This window comes from Pongo abelii, chromosome 11, assembly GCF_028885655.2.
Source record: "Pongo abelii isolate AG06213 chromosome 11, NHGRI_mPonAbe1-v2.0_pri, whole genome shotgun sequence".
Classification (NCBI taxonomy): domain Eukaryota; kingdom Metazoa; phylum Chordata; class Mammalia; order Primates; family Hominidae; genus Pongo; species Pongo abelii.
Window position 1 is genome coordinate 45,276,167 of NC_071996.2, and position 25,456 is coordinate 45,301,622.

Sequence of the window (25,456 nt, forward strand, 5' to 3'; positions counted from 1 at the left end):
ACTAGTGTTCAGCTCAATTAGGATGAACCTGAGCACTTAGCCATGCAGGAACAATGGTGAGACTTTAGCCCGATTGGGAGCAGAAATGGGTGCCTCACTGGATCAGGAGCACACCCTGCCAGATCCGGAGGGGTGGGAGTCAATGGCAGGTCTGCAATGGTGGCAAATAGCAGTTGTGGACATTGAGCGAAAGCTCAGCTCAAGCCATAACAAACACAGATGAGAAGAGTGTGCAGTTGCAAGATTTAATAGACTGAAAACAGGGCTCCCATACAGTGGGAGGGGACCCAAAGGGGGTTGCCACTCCCTGCTCAAATGCCTGGGTTTATATCCCGATCATTGTCCGACCCCCCCCCCGCCCCCTGCTGTGCTCTCAGGTGATATATGATTTGACTGTTTCTTTACCTCCTGCTTTTAGCCTAATTTGTATTTTAGTGAGCCTTCTTTACTACCTGATTGGTCAGGTGTGAGCTGAGTTACCAGCCCTGTGTTTAAAGGTGGGTGTGGTCACCTTCCCCAGCTAGGCTTAGGAATTCATAGTCAACCTAGGAAATCCAGCTAGTCCTGTCTCTCAGTACTTCAAATATTCTTTACACAGACAAGCCATTTAAAAAAAAATTAGAGCTTACCTTTGCTTTTCCATCAAAACATATTGTTACTTCTAGGTTTCCTCTTCAATTTGTAAAAGGAAAAGGAAAATATAGGTAGTTTCTCTATTAAACTTACACCTGATTTTCAATATGAGTTTGTTTATTGAGTGTTTGTATATGTGTGTGTTTGGGAGTTAGAAGTATGCTGAGATTTTTATTCTTTTAGCCCTTGGGGGAACTGGACTGGGCCCTTCACCTCTGTCGTAACATAGCTTTTTAATTTTATTACAAATGGGAAACAATGTAATTTTCTGTATGTCTTATCTGTGAAAAGTATTGGAAAGTTTTGAGTTCACATGTATTTTATTATTGAATTTTAAAATATTTAAAATGAACTCAATTAAATCTTAAATTACAGTAACCTTATGCTGTAGTAAGTTGAAGGTAAGCTACCTTCTGTGACCTTGGATAATTTAATTAAATTGAGAAGTCTCTTTTTTTTTATTTTTTGTTTTGTTTTTAATGGGTAAATTAAATGCCAGGCCTTCTGAAGTGACTTCATATAAGGAATTGTTTGGGGATTTTTTTTTTTTTAAATATGCCTATATTAGAGTCCTACACCAAAAAATTTAGAGTTTTTGACTCAAACCCAGGCACTGGTATTTGTTCAAGCTCCTGATGTGACAGACCAGTATCTAAGTCCTAATAAAATATGAAATGATCTTTTTTTTTTTTTTGAGATGGAGTCTTGCTCTGTTGCCCAGGCTTGAGTGCAGTGGCATGATCTTGGCTCACTGCAAGCTCTGCCTCCTGGGTTCACACCATTCTTCTGCCTCAGTCTCCTGAGTAGCTGGGAACACAAGCACCTGCCACCACGCCTGGCTAATTTTTTGTATTTTTAGTAGAAACGGGGTTTCACCACGTTAGCCAGGATGGTCTCGATCTCCTGACCTCGTGATCCACCCACCTCGGCCTCCGGTGGGTGCTGGAATTACAGGCGTGAGACACTGTGCCCAGCCAAAATGATCTATTTTCTAACTATATAATTTAAAAAATTGTTTCTGGAATATTATTATAACCAGTTTTAAAAGTAACGTATCAATATATGTATGACATTAACATGAATGGCAGTTTGTCTCTTTCAAACACAGACTATCTGGTACTTGTATCTAACAATGTATTTACAATTGTGATCATGTATGGCTAATGTTGATGCTATTAATAGGATGTTCCAAACACATATCAAGGTTTTTTTTTTTTTTGGTGGAAGTCATTATGATAGGTAATCCATATTTGTAGAAGATATAAGCCTTTACACAAAGACTTTAACATAACTGCAATTCAGATTAAAATTAGCTTTATTGGGATGCCAACAATGAATCTATTAAAGGGACATACAGGCATAACTCATTTTACTGCACTTTGCTGTTTGTATTATTATTTTTTAAATTTCAACTTATATTTTAGGTTCAGGGGATACATGTGCAAGTTTGTTATATGGGTAAATTGTGTGATGCCAAGGTTTTGAGTACAAATGATCCTGTTACCCAAGTAGTGAACATTGTACCCAATAGGTAGTATTGTTCCTCCCTTTATAGCTATATGTACCAAATGTTAGCTCCCACTTAAAAATGAGAACATATAGTATGCAGTTCTCTGATCATGCATTAATTCATTTAAGGTAATGGCCTCTGGCTGCATCCATGTTGTTGAAAAGGACATGATTGCATTCTTTCTATGGCTATGTAGTATTTCTTGGTGTATTTGTACCACATGTTCTTTATCCAATCCACCATTGAAAGGCATCTAGAATAATTTCATACCTTTGCTTTTATGAATAGTTCTGCAATGAATCTACAAATGCTTGTGTTTTCCTAGTAGAACAATGTATTTTTCTTTAGATATATACTTGGTAATGGGGTTGCTGGGTCAAATAGTAGTTATATTTTAAATTCTTTGAGAAATCTCCACACTGCTTTCCACAGTGGCTGAACTAATTTACATTCCCACCAACGAGGTATAGTGTTTTATTTCTTTGCAACCTTGTCACCATCTGTTATTTTTTGACGTTTTAGTAATAGCCATTCTGACTGATGTGAGATGGTATCTCATTGCGGTTTTGATTTGCATTTCACTAACAATTAATGGTGTTGAGCATTTTTTCATATATTTGTTGGATGTATGTATGTCTTCTTTCAAGAAGTGTCTATTCATGTTATTTGCCTTTTTTTTTTTTTTTTTTTTTTGAGACGGAGTCTCGCTCTGTCTCCCAGGCTGGAGTGCAATGGTGTGATCTCGGCTCACTGCAATCTCCACCTCCCAGGTTCAAGCAATTCTCCTGCCTCAGCCTCCCAAGTATCTGGGACTACAGGTCTCTGCCACCAAACCTGGCTAATTTTTTGTATTTTTAGTAGACACAGGGTTTCACTGTGTTAGCCAGGATGGTCTCAATCTCCTGACCTCGTGATCTGCCCGCCTCTGCCTCCATTCTTTGCCCATTTTTTAATGGGGTTATTTGTTTCTCCCTTGTTGAATTACTTAAATTCCTTATAGATTCTGGATATTAAGTATTTGCAAGGAATAGTTTGTGAATATCTTCTCCCATTCTGTAGGTTGTCTATTTACTCCGCTGATAGTTTCTTTTGCTGTGCAGAAGCTCTTTAATTAGGTCCCACTTGTCAGTTTGGGGGGAGGTTTGCAATTGTTATTGAGGACTCAGTCACAAATCCTTTGTCAAAGCCACTGTCCAGGATGATATTTCCTAGGTTTTCTTCTAGGAATTTTATAATTTTAGGTCTTACATTTTAGTCTTATCCATCTTGAGTCAATAATTGTATTTGGTGAAAGGTAGGGGTCCAGTTCCATTCTTCTGCATATTTCTGGCTGGTTATCCCAGCACCACCTATTGAATAAGAGTTCTTACCCCATTGCTTGTTTTTGTCAACTTTGTTAAAGATTAGACTGTTGTAGATGTATGGTTTTATTCTGAGTTCTCTAACCTGTTCTATTGGTCTATGTATATGTTTTTGTCCCAGTACCATGCTGTTTTGGTTATTGTAGCCTTGTAGTTTGAAGTCAGGTAATGTGATGCCATCAGCCTCATTCTTTTTGCTTGGGATTGCTTTGGCTATTCAGGCTCTTTATTGGTCACATATGAATTTTAGAATAGATTTTTCTATTTCTGTGAGAAATGACATTGGTAGTTTGATAGGAATAGCTTTGAATCTATAAATTGCTTTGAGCAATATGGTGGTTTTCAAGATATTGATTCTTCCAATCCATCAGTATGGAATGTTTTTCTATTTGTGTCATATATAATTTTCCTTTGAGCAGTAATTTGGAGTTCTCCTTGTAGAGAGCTTTCACCTCCTTGGTTAGATATATATTTCTCAGTGTTTTACTATTTTTTGGCTGTTGCAAATGGGATTGTATTATTGATTTGGTTCTCAGCTTGAACATTCTTGGCATATAGAAATGCTCCTGGTTTTTTAATGTTCATTTTGTATTCTGAAACTTTACTGAAATTGTGTAGCAGTTCTAGGAGAATTTTGGTGGAGTCTTTAGGGTTTTCTAGGTATAGAACCTTATCATTAGTAAAGATAGATAATATTTTTTCTATTTAGATTCCTTTTCTTTCTTTCTCTTGACTGACTGCCCTGGCTAAGATTTCTAGTACTGTATTGAGTAGGAGTGGGAGATATCTTTGACTTGTTCCAGTTCTTAAGGAGAGTACTTCCAGCTTTTATTCATTCAGTATGATGTTGGCTGTGGGTTTGTCATAGATTGCTCTTTATTATTTTGAGGTATGTTCCTTTGATGCCTAGTTTGTTGAGGGTTTTTATCATGAAGGGATATTGGATTTTACTGAAAGCTTTTTGTACATCTATTGACATGATCATATGGCTCTTGTTCTCAATTATCTTTACATACTGAATCACATTTATGGATTTACATGTGTTGAATCAACTCTGCATCCCAGGAATAAAACCTACTTGAATGTGATGAAATAACTTTTTCATGTTCTTCTGGATTTGGTTTGCTAGTATTTTGTTGATTATTTTTGCTTCTATGGGGATATTGACCTGTACTTTTGTTGTTGTTTTTGTTGTTATTTCTTTGGCAGATTTTGGTATCGAGTGATACTGGCTTCCTAGAATGAGTCGGGGAGCAGTCACCCCCCTCCTTAATTTTTTGGGATAGTTTCAGCAGTGTTGGTACCAGCTCTTCTTTGTAAGTCTGATAGAATTTGGCTGTGAATTCATTTGGCACAGGACTTTTTTCGTTGGTAAGATTCTATGACTGATTCAAGTTGAAACTCTATTGGAATGTCCAGGGTCTTAGTTTCTACCTGGTTTAGCCTTGAGAGGTTGTATCTTTCCAGGAATTTATCTATTTCCTTCAGATTGTCTAGTTTTCATGGATAAAGTGTTCATAAGAGTCTCTAAGGATCTTTTGTATTTTTTTATTTTTATTTTTTTTAGATGGAGTTTCACTCTTGTTGCCCAGGCTGGAGTGCAATGGTGCGATCTTGGCTCATCACAACCTCTGCCTCCCAGGTTCAAGTGATTCTCTTGCCTCAGCCTCCCAAGTAGCTGGGATTACAGGCATGTGCCACCAGGCTTGTGCCACCACACCCAGCTAATTTTGTATTTTTAGTAGAGACGGAGTTTCTCATGTTGGTCAGGCTGGTCTTGAACTCCCGAACTCAGGTGATATCTGCCCACCTCGGCCTCCCAAAGTGCTGGGATTACAGGCATGAGCCACAGTGCCCAGCTGGGATCTTTTGTACTTCTTTCTTTTTTTTTTTTTTTTTGAGATGGAGTCTCGCTCTGTCGTCCAGGCTGGAGTGCAGTGGCACGATCTCGGTGCATTGCAAGCTCTGCCCCCTGGGTTCACGCCATTCACCTGCCTCAGCCTCCCAAGTAGCTGGGACTACAGGTGCCCACCACCACACCCAGCTAATTTTTTTTTGTATTTTTAGTAGAGACAGGGTTTCACCATGTTAGCCAGGATGGTCTCCATCTCCTGACCTTGTGATCCAACCGCCTCAGCTCCCAAAGTGCTGGGATTACAGGTGTGAGCCATCACTCCTGGCTGGATCTTTTGTATTTCTGCAGGATTAGTTGTAATGTCATCTTTGTTGTTTCTGACTGTGCATATTTGAATCATCTATTTTTTTCTTTTTAATCTAGATAGTAGCCTGCTGTTCTTGTTTATCCTTTTAAAGAAACAGCTTTTGGTTTCATTGATCCTTTTTGTGAATATGTAGGACTTGATTTCATTCTTTTCTCCTTTGATTTCAGTTATTTATTCTACTAGCACTGGGGTTAGTTTGTTCTTGCTTTTCTAGTTCCTCTTGGTGTGTTACTAAATTGGGAATTGCAGATCTTTCTAACTTATTGATGTAGGTGCTTAGCACTAAAAATTTTCCTCATAATACTGTGTTTGCTGCATCTCAGAGATTTTGGCATGTTGGTTGTGTCTCTGTTTTCATTTATTTCAAATAATTTTTTGGTATCTGCCTTAATTTCATTGTTTACCCCAAAGTCATTCAGGAGTAAGTTGCTTAATTTCTATGTAATAGTGTACTTCTGAGAGATCTTCTTGGTATTGATTTCTACTTTTATTGCACTGTGGTCTGAAAGTATGGCTGGTATGATTTCAATTTTTTGAATTTATTGAGACTTGCTTTATCTCCAAGCATATGGTCACTCATAGAGTATGTTCTGTTCACAGACGAGAAGAATATATAATCTGTGGTTGATGGGTGGAATGTTTTGTAGATGTCTGTTAGGTCCCATTGGTTAAGTGTTGAATCAAAGTTCAAAATGTCTTTGTTAGTTTTCTGACTTGATGATTTGTCTAATGCTGTCAGTGGGGTGTTGAAATCCCCTACTAGTATTGTTAACCATCTAAGTCTTTTCATAGGTCTAGAAGTACTTGTTTTATGAATCTGGGTGCTCCAATGTTTGCTATGTATATATCTAGGATAGTTTAGTGTTCTTGTTGAATTGAACATTTTATCATTATGTACTGCCCTTCTTTGACCTGTTTTATTGTTGTTGGTTTAGGCAGTCTGGCCACTCCTTGGCACCATTACGTTAGCCTCTATTGGGGCTATGGCAGCTGATGGCTAGCTGCTCAGGGATCCAAGGCCTGTGCGGCTCCACTGGGCTAAAGTGGTACCCCTGCAAAGGCTCCAGGCTGGTCTCTGTGTTGATTTGGTGTTCCACTGAGGTCAAGGGCTTCTCCCATGCCCAGGATTGCAAATGTCCATGGCAGCAGTTTGGATCCCCTGGGAACTCTCACTCATCAACCCTTTCCTGACTTTAGGGAGTTTTCCCCAGCTCTATACTGGTCCCAGGTAGGCAAGTCCTTGGCTTTGCTCCTCTCTTCTCTGTGGGTCCTCTTGCTTTCTTGTCGAATCCCAACATGACCTCTTAGATGATCTACTTGAAGACGTAGCATTTACTCAGCACTTTGTTTTCTCTCCATGAGAGCAGCATACACTAGCTACCTCTAGTCAGCCATCTTGAGCACCTCACCTGTTTTCCTGATTGGAAAACTGCCCATACCTGGGGAGCTCTGCGTTTTTCTTTAGAGTGCTTCACAGATACTGCATTTTTTACAAATTAAAGGTTAGTGGCAACTCCAATTCCAGCAAGTCTATAGGCATCATTTTTCCAAGAGCATGTGCTCACTTTATGTTTCTGTGGCACATTTTGGCAATTTTCACAATATTTCAAACTTTTTCATTATTATATCTGTAATAGTAATCTGTGATCAGTGCTCTTTGATGTTATTATTGTCATTATCTTGGGGCAACATGAACTATGTCCAGGTAAGATGGTGAACTTTATCAATAAATGTTGTGTGTGTTCTGACTGTGCTAGAGACCAGTTGTGGAGATATGTGAGGGTGGCCACGTTGCCAGGCACATGTGGGGACAAGAGGAAGAAAATAGAAATCACCATGTTTGGTGGACCCAGTTTCTAATTGCCTTCATTTGTATATTAAAGCTTGCCTGCAGGCTCTAAGAGTAAGAGCCAGGGCTTTCCTGTTAGACAAGAAACATTTCTGGAGCTGCTTTAAAAGAAACAAAAACTTCCCAAGGACCCCTTTTCATCTCTATCTGCCTAAAATAATTTCTTAATAACTCCTATAACAAAAATATACTGCAAAAGGGTCATACCTGAGAAGTCTGCTTGTTGGGTTGTGGTAATTTTTGCATAAATATTCTAGAAATATATTGTATGAGGTGGGAAGTGGTGGTAGTGAGCAGATCGTGAGACATCAGCTTAAGTATTCATTAACTACTTCAGGAAACTGGAGATTGGAGGTCTCCAGTGGAAACTCCTTCTCACTGAATATTTCACTGAAATATTTTAATGAACTCACAAAAAATACTTCATAAGGGAAAGAGCTAACCAAAAAGCACCAAAGCTGGACTAAGATTTTCTTGCCTTCCTTTTTCCACTCCATCAGAGGAATTAGAAGCAGCAGCAGTGAGGAACAAGAAAATAAATTGTTAATAGACACATTCTTTGTTCCAAACTGCAGTTTCCTGAACTTAAGTCAAGCATGAGCTAGGGTTGGGGAGAAGATTTAAATATGAAGTGATATTGATATTTTGAAACTAGTTCCTAGGTTAAACTTCATATAAACTAAAAGAGTAAGCTCACAAGGTCCACAGGCACTAAAATGCTCCTCAAGCAATCAAGTGAGTTTTCAGAACCATGAGCTTTATGGCAATCATACTGTAGCCTTTTCAAAGAAAGGAGCATTCCAGAAGAATGGCTCTAACACTGTTGACTTAAGGACTAACTGGAGCAAGCCCTGCTTGTTAAAAGCTGAAACTCTTGAGCTTGTAAACAAGTTTGAAGTCAAGTGAACCTTTAAGCAGAGTGCTATGGATTGAATTCTGTTCCCTAAAAATCCATGTGTTGACAGCCTAACCACCTGTGCCTAATACTGTCCTTACAAAAATAATCAAGTTAAAATGAGATCATTAGAGTGGGCCCTAATTCAATATGTTGTGATGTTCTTATAAAAGGGGGAAATCGGGAAATACACAGGCATACTGGGAGAATGCCAAACACTCAAGAGATGGCCATCTATTAGTCAAGCAGAGAGGCCTAGAACATAGTCTTCTGTCACAGTGCTTGAAAGGAATCAACCTTGCCAACACTTGACTTTGTTCTTAGAGCCTGCAAAATTGTAAGACAATAAATTTATGTTTAAGCTACCCAGAAGCCTTAGTTCTAGAAGCCCTAGTAAACTAGTGGGGCTTATTACATGAAGCAAGTATTCCCAGCTTAAGGAGGATTTACTGAATGTGGAGACTTGGCTGATAGGGGGAACTGATGAACTCTTTCAACATGCCCAATCTGTGCCAGAATTTGAAGTGTGACCCTAAGACAAGGCTCAAAAATCTCTGCCTTCTTTTTGGAATAAAGTTTTTAGGATCACTGCCACATTTATTTTGTAATTATCTGTGGCTTTTTTTATCCTATCATAACAAAAAGAAGGAATTGCAGCAGAGACCGTATGGCCTGGAAAGCCTGAAATATTTACTTTCTGGCTTTTTACAGAAAAAGTTTGCCTTGCCTTGCTTAAAACAAGGGTACTGGTTAAAGATCCTGCCTGCTGGGTATTAACAGAACAAATGCAGCAAATGATCTGATCTGAACATGAACCCACAGGATCCCCAGATCATGACACCTCTCAGTGTTTTCTCAGAGTAGATCTGGACAGTACAGATTAAGAGGAAGAAATTGAGACACCTTACCCCTCTTTTCCTCCCCCTAATAAGATCAGGCTAAATTCAATGGAGGAAGACTTTCCAAGGAATAAGAAGCAAAGGCACTAAAAGAAAGAGTTGGAAAGCAATAACTACAAGAAGAGTGAACTGCGGTCTTGAAGCATTGTGACTTAACCAAAATTTTGGGATTTACTAACAGGACATGTGTTAATCAAGCAGTTCACTTTGAAAAGGAAAGTTCTAGTAAGCTCCAAGGCCTTTGTGAAAAGGCCATTGAAGTGAGAGAGAAAACCAAGAGGACCATTGAGAAACTGCAAAAAATGTATGCCCTAATTGGCAATACCTACTTTAAAGAAAAATGTAATAATATCACAATTTCTACAATAAATGTTTTAGCATAGCACTAAACCCACAATATGCTAAAAAAGTTGTCAGTACAGGAGACAGAAAATAATCCTAAAGAACAGGATTGACTGGTGTACATTAATCCTGACTTGCCTTTAGGAAAAAAAGGTAAATACAATAAATGCTTCAGAAAGGGGACCCTCTCCCACTTCATAAGCATTAAATACTAAACAAGATGTCCAACAGAATCCACATGACATTGAGTTGTGCAAGAGTCAGCAGCTGGCACTGAAGGACTGGGAACGATGGATGAACCTAGAGCCCCCATATTCTCAAGGGTTGTGTAGAGAAAGCGTAGGAGCCATGAAAACTGTGGATATCCCAAAGGCACTAAACTTGGACTCAAGCTATGAGGAGATTATCAGTAATGTCCAATGTGACAAGAACCATTAATGTGATAAATTTTATTTAAAAAAAAAATTAAATAGAGATGGCATCTCACTATGTTGCCCAGGCTTGTCTTGAACTCCTGGGCTCAAGCGATCCTCCCAATTTTGCCTCCAAAAGTGCTGGGATTACAGGCATGGGCCACTGTGCCTGGCTAACATGATAACCTTGAGGATGGGAAATGGGGAGGCATATCTAATCCTAGGTCCAGGAAATAATGGATACCTTAACCAAGAGGACTCTTCTGGCACACATGTGTAAACAATATGTACATATCTTTTACTGGTCAGGCTTAAAAGATGCCAATGGAAAACAATACCTATAAAAGGGATCAGGTTGAAATGGATGGTATGTCTTTAAAAAGCCTTTAAAGGTTTAATTAAGTAGTCTGAAGTAAAGACCAATATAGTACTTAATGATTCCAGTGAAATATAAACAAGAAGCTTTTTCCCTAAGATATAAGAGAAAACTCAGTAGTTTACAATTGTGATTGTAAACTTGTGACTTTCTGGACTACGTCTTAAGCACATGGATTGGTTTGTTTGCAGTGGGTAAACTATAGGATAAAAATCATCAAAGTTTGATTTATATGAATAAGAAGTAGATATAGAAAACAATCTTTGCCTATACGTGTGTTAGTACTATGTGTACGTGTGTATGGATATAGAATGAAAAAAACGCATAAATCCAGTACATCTACTTTAGTTATGTAAATAATTATTTGCATTTTTTTTAAAAATTGCTATGTCTACAACACAAATTAGTACAGTGTTAGTACTTGACTAAATTCTGGTAATCTTCTTATACAATTAGATAGGCTGATGTATTTCCTAATTAAAAACATTTGTTTTTAACTCTTTTCTAATGCTTTGGCAATTCATGATTGGAAGTAGTTGCTAATTTAGATTTCCTCATGGAGCACAGTAAATATGAGAGATCCTCATAATAGCCTCTATAGGTTTAAATTATATTTTTAAATGTAAATGCAAAAGTTAATTATTTTTTAGAGGACCTGATGTCATCCTTGGGAGTAATTTTTAATTTTTATCCTTCTTAGAGTTGATTGTATTAATTATTTGTACTGGCTTAACAATACCATACTGAAAAAGCATTTTTTTTGACATTTCTTCTGTTTCAGTTGATTTATCATTAGTGAATAAAGATGAAAATGCCATCTATTTCTTGGGAAATTCTCTTGGCCTTCAACCAAAAATGGTTAAAACATATCTTGAAGAAGAACTAGATAAGTGGGCCAAAATGTAAGTATTATTTTAAAAGCTACTACTCTACATCTCATACAAAAATTTACAAAATCACATTAGGTTGTCTAATATTTGGAAAGATGTGTAATGGAATCCTAGTACAGTCATCCCTTGGTATCTGTGGAGGATTAGTTCCAGGGCCTCCCTATCATTCCAAAATCCACAATGGTCAAGTCCCTTATATACAAATGGCATCGTATTTCCAAAGAACCTAGGCCTATGCCATATACTTTAAATAATTTCTAGATTACGTATAATACCTAATACAGTATAAATGTTACGTAAATAGCTGTTATATTGTATTGTTCAGGGAATAGTGATGAGAAAAAAAGTCTGTACATGTTTAGTATATATGCAGCCATCCATTTTTTTTCCCCAAATATTTTTGATCCACAGTTGGTTGAATCCATAGAGAGGGAATCCATGGCTACAGAGAAACCTTAGCTGCTCAGTAGTCTCATTTGATTGATGAAATAACTGAGGATCAGAATAAGGTGACATAGCAAGTTAGTGGCAGAATCAGGACTAAAACTTTTACAATATTTAAACATTTAAGTTCCTCTCCTGTGTTGACATCTCTAAACCACATGTAATCATTGTATTTTATTTCTTTAATAACTAACAGAGGAGTTAATGTTCCAAAGCTTAATTTCTTCATGATTAGGCTAAATTATCAACACTTACTTTTATGATAACCAGAAATATTTTTTAAATATTTTCTAATTATTTGAAACTGAAAAATCAATATGAAGATAAGCCAAACTTGACAGTTAGGAAAACATTTCAGAAAGATGAAACCAAACCAAATAGAATTTCAGAGGAAAAACATTTGGCTGTCATAGAAACTCAGAATACATTCTTTACCTTTCTTCATTCTTCATGCTACTGGTTTTCAAATTGGGAATAATATCCATTCTGTAAAGTTTAGTAGGCCAGTCACAGTGGCTCATGCCTGTAATTGTAACACTTTGGGAGGCCGAGGTGGGCAGATCACTTGAGGTCAAGAGTTTGAGACCAGCCTGGCCAATGTGGCGAAACCTCATCTCTACTAAAAAAATACAAAAATTAGGCCGAGAATGGTGGCTCACGCCTGTAATCCCAGCACTTTGGGAAACGACGTGGATGGATCTCCTGAGCTCAAGAGTTCGAGACCAGCCTGACCAACATGGTGAAACCTCGTCTCTACTAAAAATATAAAAATTAGCCTGGCATGGTGGCAGGTGCCTGTAATCCCAGCTATTCAGGAGGCTTAGGCAAGAGAATTGCTTGAACCCGGGAGGCAGATGTTGCAGTGAGCAGAGATTGCACCACCGCACTCCAGCCTGGGTGACTCTGTTTCAATAAAATAAATAAATAAATAATGTTTAGCTTACACTGTGTAAATGATTACAACTATGGCTATTAGATAACACTGTGAAGTTCTTAATTTTAGTGATTAAGAATGTAATTTCACAACTTGATGTAAGAATGATAGAAGTTTATATAATTTATTAATCATGTTATAACTTTATCTGCATAAATTTTATGCATAATTTGCAAAATACATACCACCACATTTGCTCTAGCAGGTTTTAGTATTTAATGAATGGGGGTCATAGTTAATAAAAATGGTTAATATTCATTTTTGGCCTTAATGTAAGAGAGGGCAGATAATTAGATTGAATGAATTTGAACTTTATAGAGTGTCCTTGCCTCTTGGATATTCATTCAGCAAGGTTGTGAATTTTTATCCCCTAAGCATTTAAAATATATTCTGCCCTGCTATTCTATTCATATCCTTATGGTCATCCTACTTAAATAAGAAACTGGTTGATTATTTTCAAGGCTTTAAAGTTGCATTTCAGGAAAGCACCTCATGCTCTTCTATTGTTTCGTCTTTTATATTTCACCTTGTGATAATGGAAAATTTCATCACTTTAATTAAACCTTCTTACTGAGTTTTCATTAGACAGATGATTCAGAAAGTTTGTATATTTTAATGCTTCAGGCAATGTACAGTGAATTAAAGAAGACTTCTAAGCAAATGGACATCTATTCCATCCTCGCTTTGTTTATTTTAGTCTTCTTGTTTTAAGCTGTAGTGACTCAGACATCATGGCCCTGCCCATAAATGTCAGTGGTGTTTGGGATGCCTGATCACATGCCTCTTCTTCCTACCTCACCCATCGTTTTTGATCCCAAAAGTGTTTGCTGATTATTATTTCTTACCTCCCAAATATTTAGCTTAAAATCTCACTTCTGATGTTTTCCAGCTGAAGTTCTGTTGGGAGGAAACTTTTTCTCTACCAAATGAGTACTTAGGTCAAAGTGATTGAGGGCCTGCCAATTAATTGACAACAGACAGGTTAACAGGAGAAAAGTTTATTTCACACTCAGATACAAGAATTCTACAAGGGGTAGTTTGATGAACAGCCATAGGTAAGGGTTTATATACCAGCTTGACTAAAGGGAAGAGTTTTAGAGCTTCAATGGAAAAATATAAAAGTTTCTACTGGGCTTTTTCATCATGATGCTAATGGGCAGTATCCTTCCTAGCTGGAAGCTCCCAAGAGGAGATGAATGGCAGCTGAATTTGTACCTCCAGGGGCTAAGGTCCATCTACCTCTGAGGATGGGTCAGTGGCAGCTGTATTTTTAGGAAGCTTTGCTTAAGTTTAGATAAATTTCTTTCTGTGGCTGCTCTTTGTTCAGATGTGTTCAAAGTAGTCAGACCAGGCATGGTGGCTCATGGCTGTATTCCTGGCACTTTGGGAGGCCAATGTGGGTCACTTTAGCCCAGGAATTAAAACCTGCCTGAGCAACAAAGGGATGGATGCAGTGGCTACCATCTGTAATCCCAGCACTTTGGGAGGCTGAGGCAGGTGGATCACAAAAGCCCAGTAGTTCCAGACCAACCTGGGCAACATTGTGAGATCTCAACTCTACAAAAAATACAAAAATTAGCTGGGCATGGTGGTGAATGCCTGTAGTCCAAGCCACTTGAGAGGCTGAGGTGAGAGGATCACTTGCACCCAGAAGGTCAAGGCTGCAGTAAGCTGTGTTTGTGCCACTGCACTCCAGCCTGGGCTACAGCAAGACATACATACATACATACAGCAAATACATACATACATACATACATACAGCAAATACATATATACATGTATGTATGTATACAGGTGTGTATACATACATACATGCATACATGCGTGTGTACACACATACATGTATATGTGTGTGTACATACATATATACGTGTATGTGTACATACATATATACGTGTATGTATACATACATATATATGTGTATGTATACATGCATACATGTAGTCTTCATGCCACTTCAGTGGTCTGTTGGTCTCTTCAGTTTTCATTCTGACTGTTGCCTTGTGTTTTTGTATTAAAATCAAACCCTGCATGTGTTCAGTTGCCTTTACATCCAGGGCCTCCCATTATTGTGGTAAGTTTTATCTGATCACTTCTTCCTCTTTGCCTCCCTCTATGCCACTTCTGCTCTACTTCTTGGCTGATACTCAAGCCAGGTCAGTGACTCCCTTTCTTCTTGACCAATGGAAGATTATGGGAATCGCTGAATCAAAGAGGATTACACATTTATTAAATACTATAATGCACATTGAAAGTAGTTGCTTAGTTGAAAAAGATAATGTTAAAAATGTATAATCTTGACCAGGTGCGGTGGTTCAAGGCTGTAACCCCAGGACTTTGGGAAGCCAAGGCAGGCAGATCACTTGAGCTCAGGAGTTTGAGACCAGCTTGGGCAACATGGTAAAACCCTGTCTCTACAAAATATACAAAAGAAATTTAGCTGGATGTAGTGGCACATGGCTGTAGTCCCAGCTATTTGTGAGGTTGAGGTGGGAGGATCGCTTGAGCCTGGAAGGTGGGGGTTTGCAGTGACTGAGACTGTGACACTGCACTCTAGCCTGGGCAACAGACTCAGACCCAGTCCCAAAAAAAAATTATAATCTTAACAGTAACATAAAAATTAGAGTGCTTCAACAAAGCAAGATTTTTCACAGGCATATAGATGTCAAATCTCTGTCCATCCAAGTACCGTAAAGTAGGAAATGCCATTTGGCTCATGGATTCCATCTTCTCCAGTTTTATGGCCTATTGCAGACATACTGCCTACCACACCTAAGTATTGAATAAACGATTTTTTGTCATAATGCAGCCTGATTTTATAATTCATAAGGCTACTATCTTTGATTTCTTATACTAAGGAAAAGCCAAGAATAGAGGTACAACTAGAAATATTTTAGGATCTGTCTTAGTTTGTTCCCGCTGCTATACAAAATACCTGAGTCTGGATAATTTATAGAGAAGAGAAATGAATATTCTTATAATTCTGGAAGCTGGGAAGTCCAAGATCAAGGTGCTGGCCAACTTAGTGTCTGGTAAGGTCTGCTCTCTGCTTCCAAGATGGTGCTTCTTGCTGCATCCTCATGTGGCAGAAGAAGCAAACACCTGCCTCCCACCTGTTTTATAAGGGTACTAATCCCATTCATGAGGGCTCTACCCTTATGACTGAATCACCTCCTAAAGACTCTACCTCTTAATACTGTCACATTGGCAGATCAAATTTTAACATAAGAATTTGAAGGGGACACATTCAGATGACAGTAGAACCAAATGATTTCTAAAACGTACACTTGAGGAAAACTGTGAAAATAGTTTTCTTAGAAGCTTTTACCTCTGTGTTAGTTTTAAAATTCTATTACCATTATTTTGCATTTTCATTTTCAACTCTATGGGATTTCTAAAGTAGATTAATAACACACCGAAGAATATATTTGTTTTGCAAAATGGCAATATTTAGGCAATTCCAGTATTCTGAAATATAAAACTTTTTGGGTGATTATATTTATTTGATACTTAATAATTATAAGCAAAAAGGTTTTGTAACAAGAAGAAGCAACAATATGCCTGAAATCTATGGGTCTGTTGGAATGAGTAGGCAATGGGCATAAAGTATTTGGGAATAACAGTCAATATTAAATATTTACTAATGACCTGGATTATTTAATGGAGAATAACATTGGTTAATAATCATAATGCCACAATTCAGCTAGAACAGAAGGATATATCAGTCCTAAAGAGCATATTGTAAGCTAGGAAATGGGTATTATGTTCCTAAAATAGAATCACAATATTTTAGGTCATTTACATTGTCAAATCATAAGAGCAAAAACCTACTACAGTTTTGTCTCTACAGGGATTCTTCTAAGAACTCTGACAGTTTAGGTAAGATTATTTAAAGATAAAAATGTCCCTTTGAATTAAATATCAGGAATAAACAACAGAGTTTACTTTACATGGCAGTGTGTGTGTGCTGACAGGACACTGATAAAACATGCCAGAGAGATGTAGATGCCTCCTTCACACCCCTCTAGTCTCATTTAATTTAAGCATTTCTTCTTTTAAAAGCAATAGTGTTTGAATAAGAGAGCATAAGAAAATACATAGAATGGCATGTTACAAAGATTTTTCACAACATCTTTATTTGTTTTTGTTTTTCTAATTAACATTCTTTTTTTGGAGTCAGGGTGTCACTCTGTTGCCCAGGCTGGAGTGCAGTGGCGTGATCATAGCTCACTGCAGCCTTAAACTCTCAGGCCCAGGCTATCCTCCCACCTCAGTCTCCTAAGTAGCTACGACTGTAGGCACAGGCCACCAAACCTGGTTAATTTTTTCTTTAATTTTGTAGAGACGGTGTCTCCCTATATGTTGCCCAGGCTGGTCTCAAACACCTGGGCTCAAGGGATCAACCCACCTTGGACTCCCAAAATGCTGGGATTACAGGTGTGACCCTCAGTCCCTGGCCTCTCAACATCTTTATTGGCTAATCATCAATTGGGTCATGGAAAAAAAAATATAATGTAATGAAGGCAGGCTGTGAAATCGTAATTATTTACTTATGGAAGGAAGCTTTCTAAAAACAGGGCCATTTTTCATTTTGTGGGATGGTTACAGCATGGTCCTACTTAAAAGAGGATCCAAGTTTCTATTAACTTCCTAATTTTACATCCTGCAATTCTAATTTTGTGAGTAAATACTCCTAGTAGATGTCTCAGAAAACACCCACTTATAGCAATGATTTATTCTGTGGCAGTGAGTTAACTCTCTCCCATGCTCTTTTCCTTTCCAGCATTTGTAAAAGAAGATTACATCTATGCTGCAGCTATTTTAAGTAGTTTTGTTTGAACAATATAATATTTTTCCTTAACTTTAATACTGATGTTTATAACTGCACTTTAATCTACATCAACTCTTTCTAATGACAGGCCACTTTACCTTGGGTTTATTTGGGTAACACTTTCTAAATACATTTCACTACCCCAGGCTAGTGGGCTAACAAAATGAAGAAGCAGACTCTGTGTGGTATTTTAAAGGGAGGGAGATGCCAAAGGCATTGCAGGAAGAAACATATCCTTAAAGATTATTACCACTGTGTCTACCAGAGTGAGGAGTAGGTGGCATAATATTCTGAGATATAAATTCTCTGAGGCAGAACATAGAATTTTACTACCTAAATGTAATAAGATGTATTGTGCTATCAGCAAAGGCCATGGAGCTCTATGTGATTAAAATAAAAAAGGATCCAAGTATCTGCCTTTAACTACCATTTAATGATAATGATTTTTGTCTTTAGCATTTATATTAGAAATCAAGAAAGAGGCAAGCTGCAGGCTATCTAATAATAATATGAATAATAATAACTAACAATTGCCCCTCTCTTCCATCCTTAGTTCTTAGCAGTCTATGTTTATCCTCAAAGAAAGTCCTCTTCCTTCATCTTAGTTTATATGGTAATAGAAATGTTAGTTTAAAAATTGTGTTCTATACCACATGCTGATGAAGGGAGTTTTAGCATTAGATTTACATTAGGAAAGAAGACTCAGAAACAGGGTACTATGTAACCATCTCTTTCACATGTTATCTCATTTATTTCTCATGGGAATCCTTTAAGGTCCATATTGTTACCCATTTACTTGTACAAATGTGGAAAATGAAGCCCTGTAGCTTCCAATAAATGTGGTCTCATGACCAGTACTGACCTGGAGCTGGCTTATACCAGATGTCAAAAGCCAATTATTAAATACTCAGAATTTCTGTTGGTAGTATGAAATCACCCATGATGGGAGCATTTATACCTTGGAAATCTGCAAAAGAGGAAAAACAGTGCTCTAGTCCTCTGGTCTTACCACCCCTCTTAGGGAGTACCAGCCCACCAGCACCAGTTTACTGACACAGATTCAACCCAGGTTGGTACCATACAAAAAGCAGATTTTCATTCCTTTCTTTCAAGCTGACAAACTTTTGGATTCCTAAAGAATTAAGAACTATTACCCAGAAAAAATGGGCTTTATTCATGTGGTGAGTAACAAAGGTCTTTCTGGAGACATGGATGATGCTGGAAACATCATTCTCAGCTAACTAACCCAGGAACAGAAAACCAAGCACCGCATGTTCTCACTCATAAGTGGGAGTTGAACAATGAGAACACATGGACTCAGGGAGGGGAACATCACACACTGGGGCCTGTCGGGGGGTGAGGGGCTAAGGGAGGGAGAGCATTAGGAGAAATACTTAATGTAGGTGACGGGTTGATGGGTGCATCAAACCACCATGGCACATGTATACTTATGCAACGAACCTGCACATTCTGCACATGTATCCCAGAACTTAAAGTATAATAAAAAAAAAAGTCAGAGGAATATATAGCAGGCTCAAATATTTAATATTTATCTTTTTAATTGTGAAATCATCTTTGCAATATTTATTATGAAATAAGTTTTAAAATATTGCTTAATTCTAAAATAAGATTTAGAATAAACTATTTCTCTGTAGTAAAAAAAAATAGAGTAGGTTTTGATCAATAGAAGTTTGATTACTTGGCATAAATAAGGAGGACATTGGGAGTTTTCACAAGAGCAGTGTCTCCCAGAGGGAAAGTGACAGGGAAGTTTTATTGGGTGATAGGGGAGAAGGTGCATCATCGCATGTAGAGGAAGAGTCCCAGTTGCGGAGATGCAGTGAGTAATCATGCCAGTGTGTAAATCGCATGTTATGGGTAATAAAGCTATAGCTCCTCCCTAGGGTGGAGACTTTAGCATGGTAATCAGGAAATTCACTCAGGCTCCTCTATGAGTTGCTGGGGTCTGTCAGAAGCTTGCCCCAACCAACAAGGTGACAGCATTACACGCCAGGCTTGGGTAAAAAACTGGTGATAGGGCAGGAGGCTGTAAAACAGGCTGATGGTTCAACTTTATTAAATGTTATAATCCCTGGAGACCCCCATCTGCTTACAGAACTATCACATTCAGAGCATCATAAGATACAACAATGTAACAGCACTCAGAGGCACTTCACCTTAATCCTCTGTTTTAATTTCTTCTATGTTTTTCAAGTGTATTTTCCTTCTTCATTTCATGGAAATTTCTTGAAAGTTGAAGTACTCTATGTATTTTGCATTTTTCTACTATGCCTCCTAGGATACTTACTTGAATAATAAAATTGAGCTGGAATGTGACAGATGAAATTGCTAGCAAATATGTCAAACCAAGTGGTGTTGGCTTTGATTATTCATAAATTTTGTTATTCACCTATAAAATGGTATCATGAGTATAATCATATTCTATATACTTCTATTAAATTTACAGATTATAGCTATATTTTAAATGTCAATTTATAATCATTTTAGTCTCCAGCCTTACAAAATTGTATGTAAGTTTTAGTATAGATACTACATTCTACAGGTATAAAAGTAGTGTTCAAATAATCTTAAAAATTCCAAAATAACTGAGACCAAAAAAAATTAGACTCTAGAATATAGCAAAATATTAAAATAACATATGAACAATCTCCCCCATTCCTCACAAAAAGAAAACGAAAGAAATTTAAAAAGAGAAGTTAAAAGACATTAATCCCAAGTATTATATATTTTGTTTTAAAAAAAGCCTGATTTTATATAATTACTAACACATAGAAAGGTCCACATAGAAATGTTTATTTGCTAAAGCTGATATTTGAAATAATCACACACATGCACATAAAAGCTAAGAAATGTTTATGTCTGTTTTCAATTTCAGAGCAGCCTATGGTCATGAAGTGGGGAAGCGTCCTTGGATTACAGGAGATGAGAGTATTGTAGGCCTTATGAAGGACATTGTAGGTAAGTACAAAACACTGAAGTTTTTCCAAATGAATTGTAAAGATATTATCATTTAGTTACAAACACAGGCTCATAAAGTCAAAATCTTATTGAAGAACATCATGTTTTTCTATTTTAATCTATAATAGTAAAAAGGAAGTACACTTTCAACTTAAATTTGTTAACTCAAAGATTGCTATGGTGAGCATAACAAGGTTATTTATATAAAAATAAAATATATGTTATTTTTTTCTTTCATACTTTAAATGTAATATTTATCACACCTACGAAAAACACATACATTGTATTAATTTATAATTGAATAAATGTCATAAAAATCAACTGAAATGAATTTTCTATTATTTAACTATTTGATATAATGAACATTTTCACATGCTAAAGGTGTAAAACACCAATCATGTTTTTGCTCATTTCAATTTAATCTTTGGTGATCTATTTAAATTTTAGCTTCATGTTACTGAAAATGACATAGCTGATGCTGTTTTTAGTCTAAAATGTGCTATCCTAAAGAGAGTTATATATACTATCGGTGTATTTAAGATAGTTTTAGATGGTAAATGTGTTAACATTTAGAAAAAATTTATTTAATTGGCTTAAATATTCAGCATTGTTTAAAATTTAAGGTACTGAACAAAAAAATTAATGATATTTTGGTAATTGGAGTGGTGCTATTTGGAACTATTTTAAGGACTTAGGGAAAACTCAAGTTTTCAAATCCTTTTTGAAAGCTTATTCTCTTATAAGCAAACGTAAAAATATCTTTATTGCTTCATGCCATTTGAATCTTGACCAGTAATTAGAGAGAAAATCAACATGGCTGGAAGGGAAATGGAGTGGGGAAAGCTGGACTTATGCATAGAAAAAACTATGGCAATTGGCAAATCATTAAAATCTGGAGAGTATCTTGTTTATTTAAAAAGTAATTATTGATTCTTTGCTGTATGTCATGACTTGTGGGAGCTCTGAGGACATAAAAGTGAATAAAGGCTGGGCATAGTGACACACACCTATAATCCCAGCACTTTGACAGTCTGAGGTGGGTGGATTGCTTGAGCTCAGGAGTTCGAGACCAGCCTGGCCAACATGGTGAGATCCCATCACTACAAGAAAATTTTAAAAATTAGCCAAGCATGGTGGCACACCTGTAGTCCCAGATACTTGAGAGGCTGAGGTGGGAGGTTAGCTTGAGCCTGGGAGGTTGAGGCTGCAGTGAGCCCAAATTATGCCACTGTTCTTCAGCCTGGATGACAGGGTGACACCCTGTCTCAAAAAAAAAACAAAAAACGAATAAGAACACTCACCTTCCTTATCCTCATGGACTGTCAATAAAGGAAGATGCAAAGAAATCCAAAATTAATGTACATACATAAGTAAAATACAAAGAAATATAAAATTAATCACATTACCAAAGAGGTATAATTTTCCAGTTGATTTAGGACTGAACACATGCATGTAACTACTCTTTTTTCTAAAACCTCACCAAAGAATTCTGAATGGAATAGAAAAAAAAATTACAAAGTCTAAACCACAGAGGACAAAATAGAATGCCAAAGGAGATGATAATAATATCTGGGGAGTTGGCTCACAGATAGACAAGTTGTAATTGCCTTTCTCAAAAAAAGAAAAAAAAAAGTAAACCAAATCCTAATCCCCCAATGGCAAAAAAATAAAAAGCCAACTGCTTTACCCTGCTAATCACCTGACCATGAAAAGAGCCAAATTCTGTAACATATTTGAAGAGTAAATTATTCTATAAAATATTCTGAGCCAAATATGAGTGGTCATGACCCAAGGCACAGTCTCAAGAGGTCCTAAGAACATGTGCCCAAGGTGGTTGGGTTGACAAAAGACATCAATCTACACATGTGAAGTATCCATAGGTCTGGGGGAGAGGAGGGGACAGGAGCACAGGTGGGAAGTGTAGTAGTTTATAGGTCATAGGATTATAGGTGGAGTCAAAGATTTTCTGATTGGCAATTTGTTGAAAGAGTTAAGTTATTATCTAAAAACCTGGAATCAATAGAAAGGAGTGTCTGGAGGAAGATAAGGGGTGATGAAAACCAAGGTTCTTATTATGTAGATAAAGTCTCATAGGTGGCTGCCCTTACAGACAATAGATGGCAATTATTTCCTATTCATACCTGTAAAGGGTTCTAGTCTCTCACTTCATCTCTTCAGGATTGGAAGGGACTGAAAAGGGAAAGATTTGGTTATATTCTTCATATTCTTGACAGATGCAAATTTTCCCTCACAACAGAAGGCTTTGTAGGGCCACTCAAAGTATGTCAAAGAGACATATTTTGGGGTAAAATATTTTGATTTTCTTCTTTATCTGTCATTTGATGTTATGCCAGAGTAAGGTTGGAAAGTAAGCTGTGTCATATAGGATAAAATAAAACCCATCTGGTGAGATTTTATGGTTTGTAGGGTGTTACTCCCCAGGTCTCTTAGGAATTTGGGCAAGACAGAAAAAAGGTCAGAGTTTAGTCCTCACACCTCCAGAAGGTAGTGATGAAAACACGAATTTTTAAAAAAGAAGATTTGTTGAAATTCTGTTTAAAATATAATTAGAATATCAGATCCCCTTGCCAACTTGATGCTGCAGGTGAATACTCCCACACCCCATTTCAGGAGATGACTAGAGGATTAATTTCCAGAAAAGGGAAGAGAAAGGGTCTCCAGACTGCCATGACAAACACCACAGACTGGGTGGCTTAAACAATATAAATTTATTTTTTCCCAGTACTGGAGGCTAGAAATTCATGATCAAGGTGCAAAGTGCTGTCAGGGTTGGTTCCTAGTAAGGGTTCTCATTTTGGCTTCTCCTCTTGGCTGCCTTTTCACTATGGCCTCACATGGCCTTTCTTTTGTGTACTGGAGGAAAGAGTTCTCTGGTGTCTCTCACACGTCTTATAAGGACACTTAAGGATACCAGCTCTACCATATTAAGCCCTCACCCTTGTGACTGCACTTAACCTTAATTACTAATTTATAGGCCTATTCCCAAATATACTCACATTGGAGGTTAGGGCATATGAATTTGGGGTAACCAACTCAATTAATAATATATACCGTAGTTGTAAGTTTTCTGTATTGGTTTGAACCCCGAGAGCACGTCAATAGGCAACACGAGGTGGTGTGGAGCAACATGCTGTTTTAATAAGCGCCTGGGTGCAGACGGGCTGAGGCCTAAAATGGCATCAGCACCAAGTGAGGATGGGACAAAGGTTTTATAGTCTCTGTAAACAGGAAGTGTTCTAGTCTGACATAACTGCTGCGTTGCACCTGGATGGCCTCTTTCTCGATCTTCAGGGGTACGTGTCTTCTGGCCAGGGTAGCTGTCTTTCCGTCGGCTCTCTTCCTGCTTCTGATATCTTGCTGGCGCACGCTGCTGACCTAAGTAGCCTTGCGCCTTGGTACTGGGCCTGAGAAGGGAGGAGTTATTCATTTCCTTAAGCTTTCAGGCCCCAGGGAGAATCTTACATTCCTGTCTATTTGGTTATAGATAAAAGGGAAAAGGGCCTCTTTCTCAATAACTACTTCACATGTGATATAGGGGGTGGTGTGGGAACCTTGGAAAAACAAAACCTTAATTTTTGGGGTATTCTTAAGAGACAGGTTGGTATCCACCCTGTCCTTGTAGTAGGAGCATCATCTGGATTGTCTGGAAACGCGTCTGTGCCTGCAAGACAGTTATGTTGAGAGGACAAGGAGGTGTCGACAGGGAGACGTACAGCCTCATTTGCTGCTTCACAAATGAAAGACTGTGTCTGGATTAAGAAGGGGAGATAATTTCTGAGTGGCTTAGAGTTTGGTAAGGGTGGAGGCCCTAAGATAAAAGTTCGGCCATATATGATTTTAAAGGGACTATAAAAAGAGGGTGCTTTTGGTGTTGTGCAGAGTCTCATGAGGGCAAAAGGGAGATTTTTTTTGTCCACGACTGGTGGGTTTTTAAAGCCAGCTTCATTTATTGGGTTTTAAGGACAGATTTAATTTTTTCAACTTTGCCTGAAGATTGAGGCCTGTAGGGTGTGTATGAAGGGAACCTACTTCATATTTAGGGATGTAGAGACACCTTGGATAATTTGGCTGATGAAGGCTGGCCTGTTATTGGGCTGGATAGATGTTGGGAGTACGAAATGGGGAATTATATGCATGATGAGAGTTTGTGTGATGACATTTGCACCTTCTGAAGTTGTTGGGAACATTTTTACTTACCCAGAGAAAGTACAGACAAAGACTAGAAGATAGCAGAGCTGTTTATTGGGTGGCATGTGAGTGAGGTTTACTTGCCAGTCTTGCCTTGGTACCTGGCCCCAGGCTTGGTGGGTAGGAAAAGGTGGCGGCCGGAGGGAGCCTTGAGGTGACACTGAGTGGCAGATAGAGCTGGACTGGGTAATTTCTCAGACATGGCTGGAAAGGTGAGGACAAGTGAGAACTGGGTGGAAAAGTTGCAAGAGAGGTTTGTAACCGACATGGAAAGAGTTGTGGATTCTTTGGAGGTGAGGAAGGTTTTGAGAGTGAGGAAGAACGAAGCACCTTTCCTTGACATACCATGGTCCTTGCTTTTGAAGCTCAGAAGTCCTCCTTTTCTTCTGAGGTGTAAAGAGGAGAGAACAAGGACAGGGAGAGAAACTGGCCTTACACGGATTGTGGGGCTATTTGTCTCGCTACCTGATCTGTTAGCACATTTCCAGCCGATATATGATTGTCTGGCGTTTGGTGGCCCCTGCAATGAATGATGGCAACTTTCTGCAGGAGCCTGACAGCTTGAAGGAGTTTGTTGATGAGAGAGCCATTTATGACAGGAGTGTTTTTTGCAGTTAGGAAACCCTGTTTTTTCCACGTAGACGAGTGTGACTATACTATATGGAACGT

At 37.9% G+C, this 25,456-nt stretch overlaps 1 protein-coding gene across 6 annotated transcripts in view; it reads left to right on the plus strand.

Annotated features, from left to right (window-relative positions):
- Nucleotides 1-25,456, plus strand: part of KYNU (kynureninase) — a 190,407-nt gene that overhangs the window by 54,551 nt on the left and 110,400 nt on the right. For all 6 annotated transcript variants that reach the window (XM_054549344.2, XM_054549343.2, XM_054549342.2 and 3 more), the window contains 2 exons: nucleotides 11,282-11,402; nucleotides 20,496-20,578. In XM_054549344.2, the coding sequence (XP_054405319.1) occupies nucleotides 11,282-11,402; nucleotides 20,496-20,578 (204 nt within the window). The remainder of the gene's footprint in view (nucleotides 1-11,281; nucleotides 11,403-20,495; nucleotides 20,579-25,456) is intronic.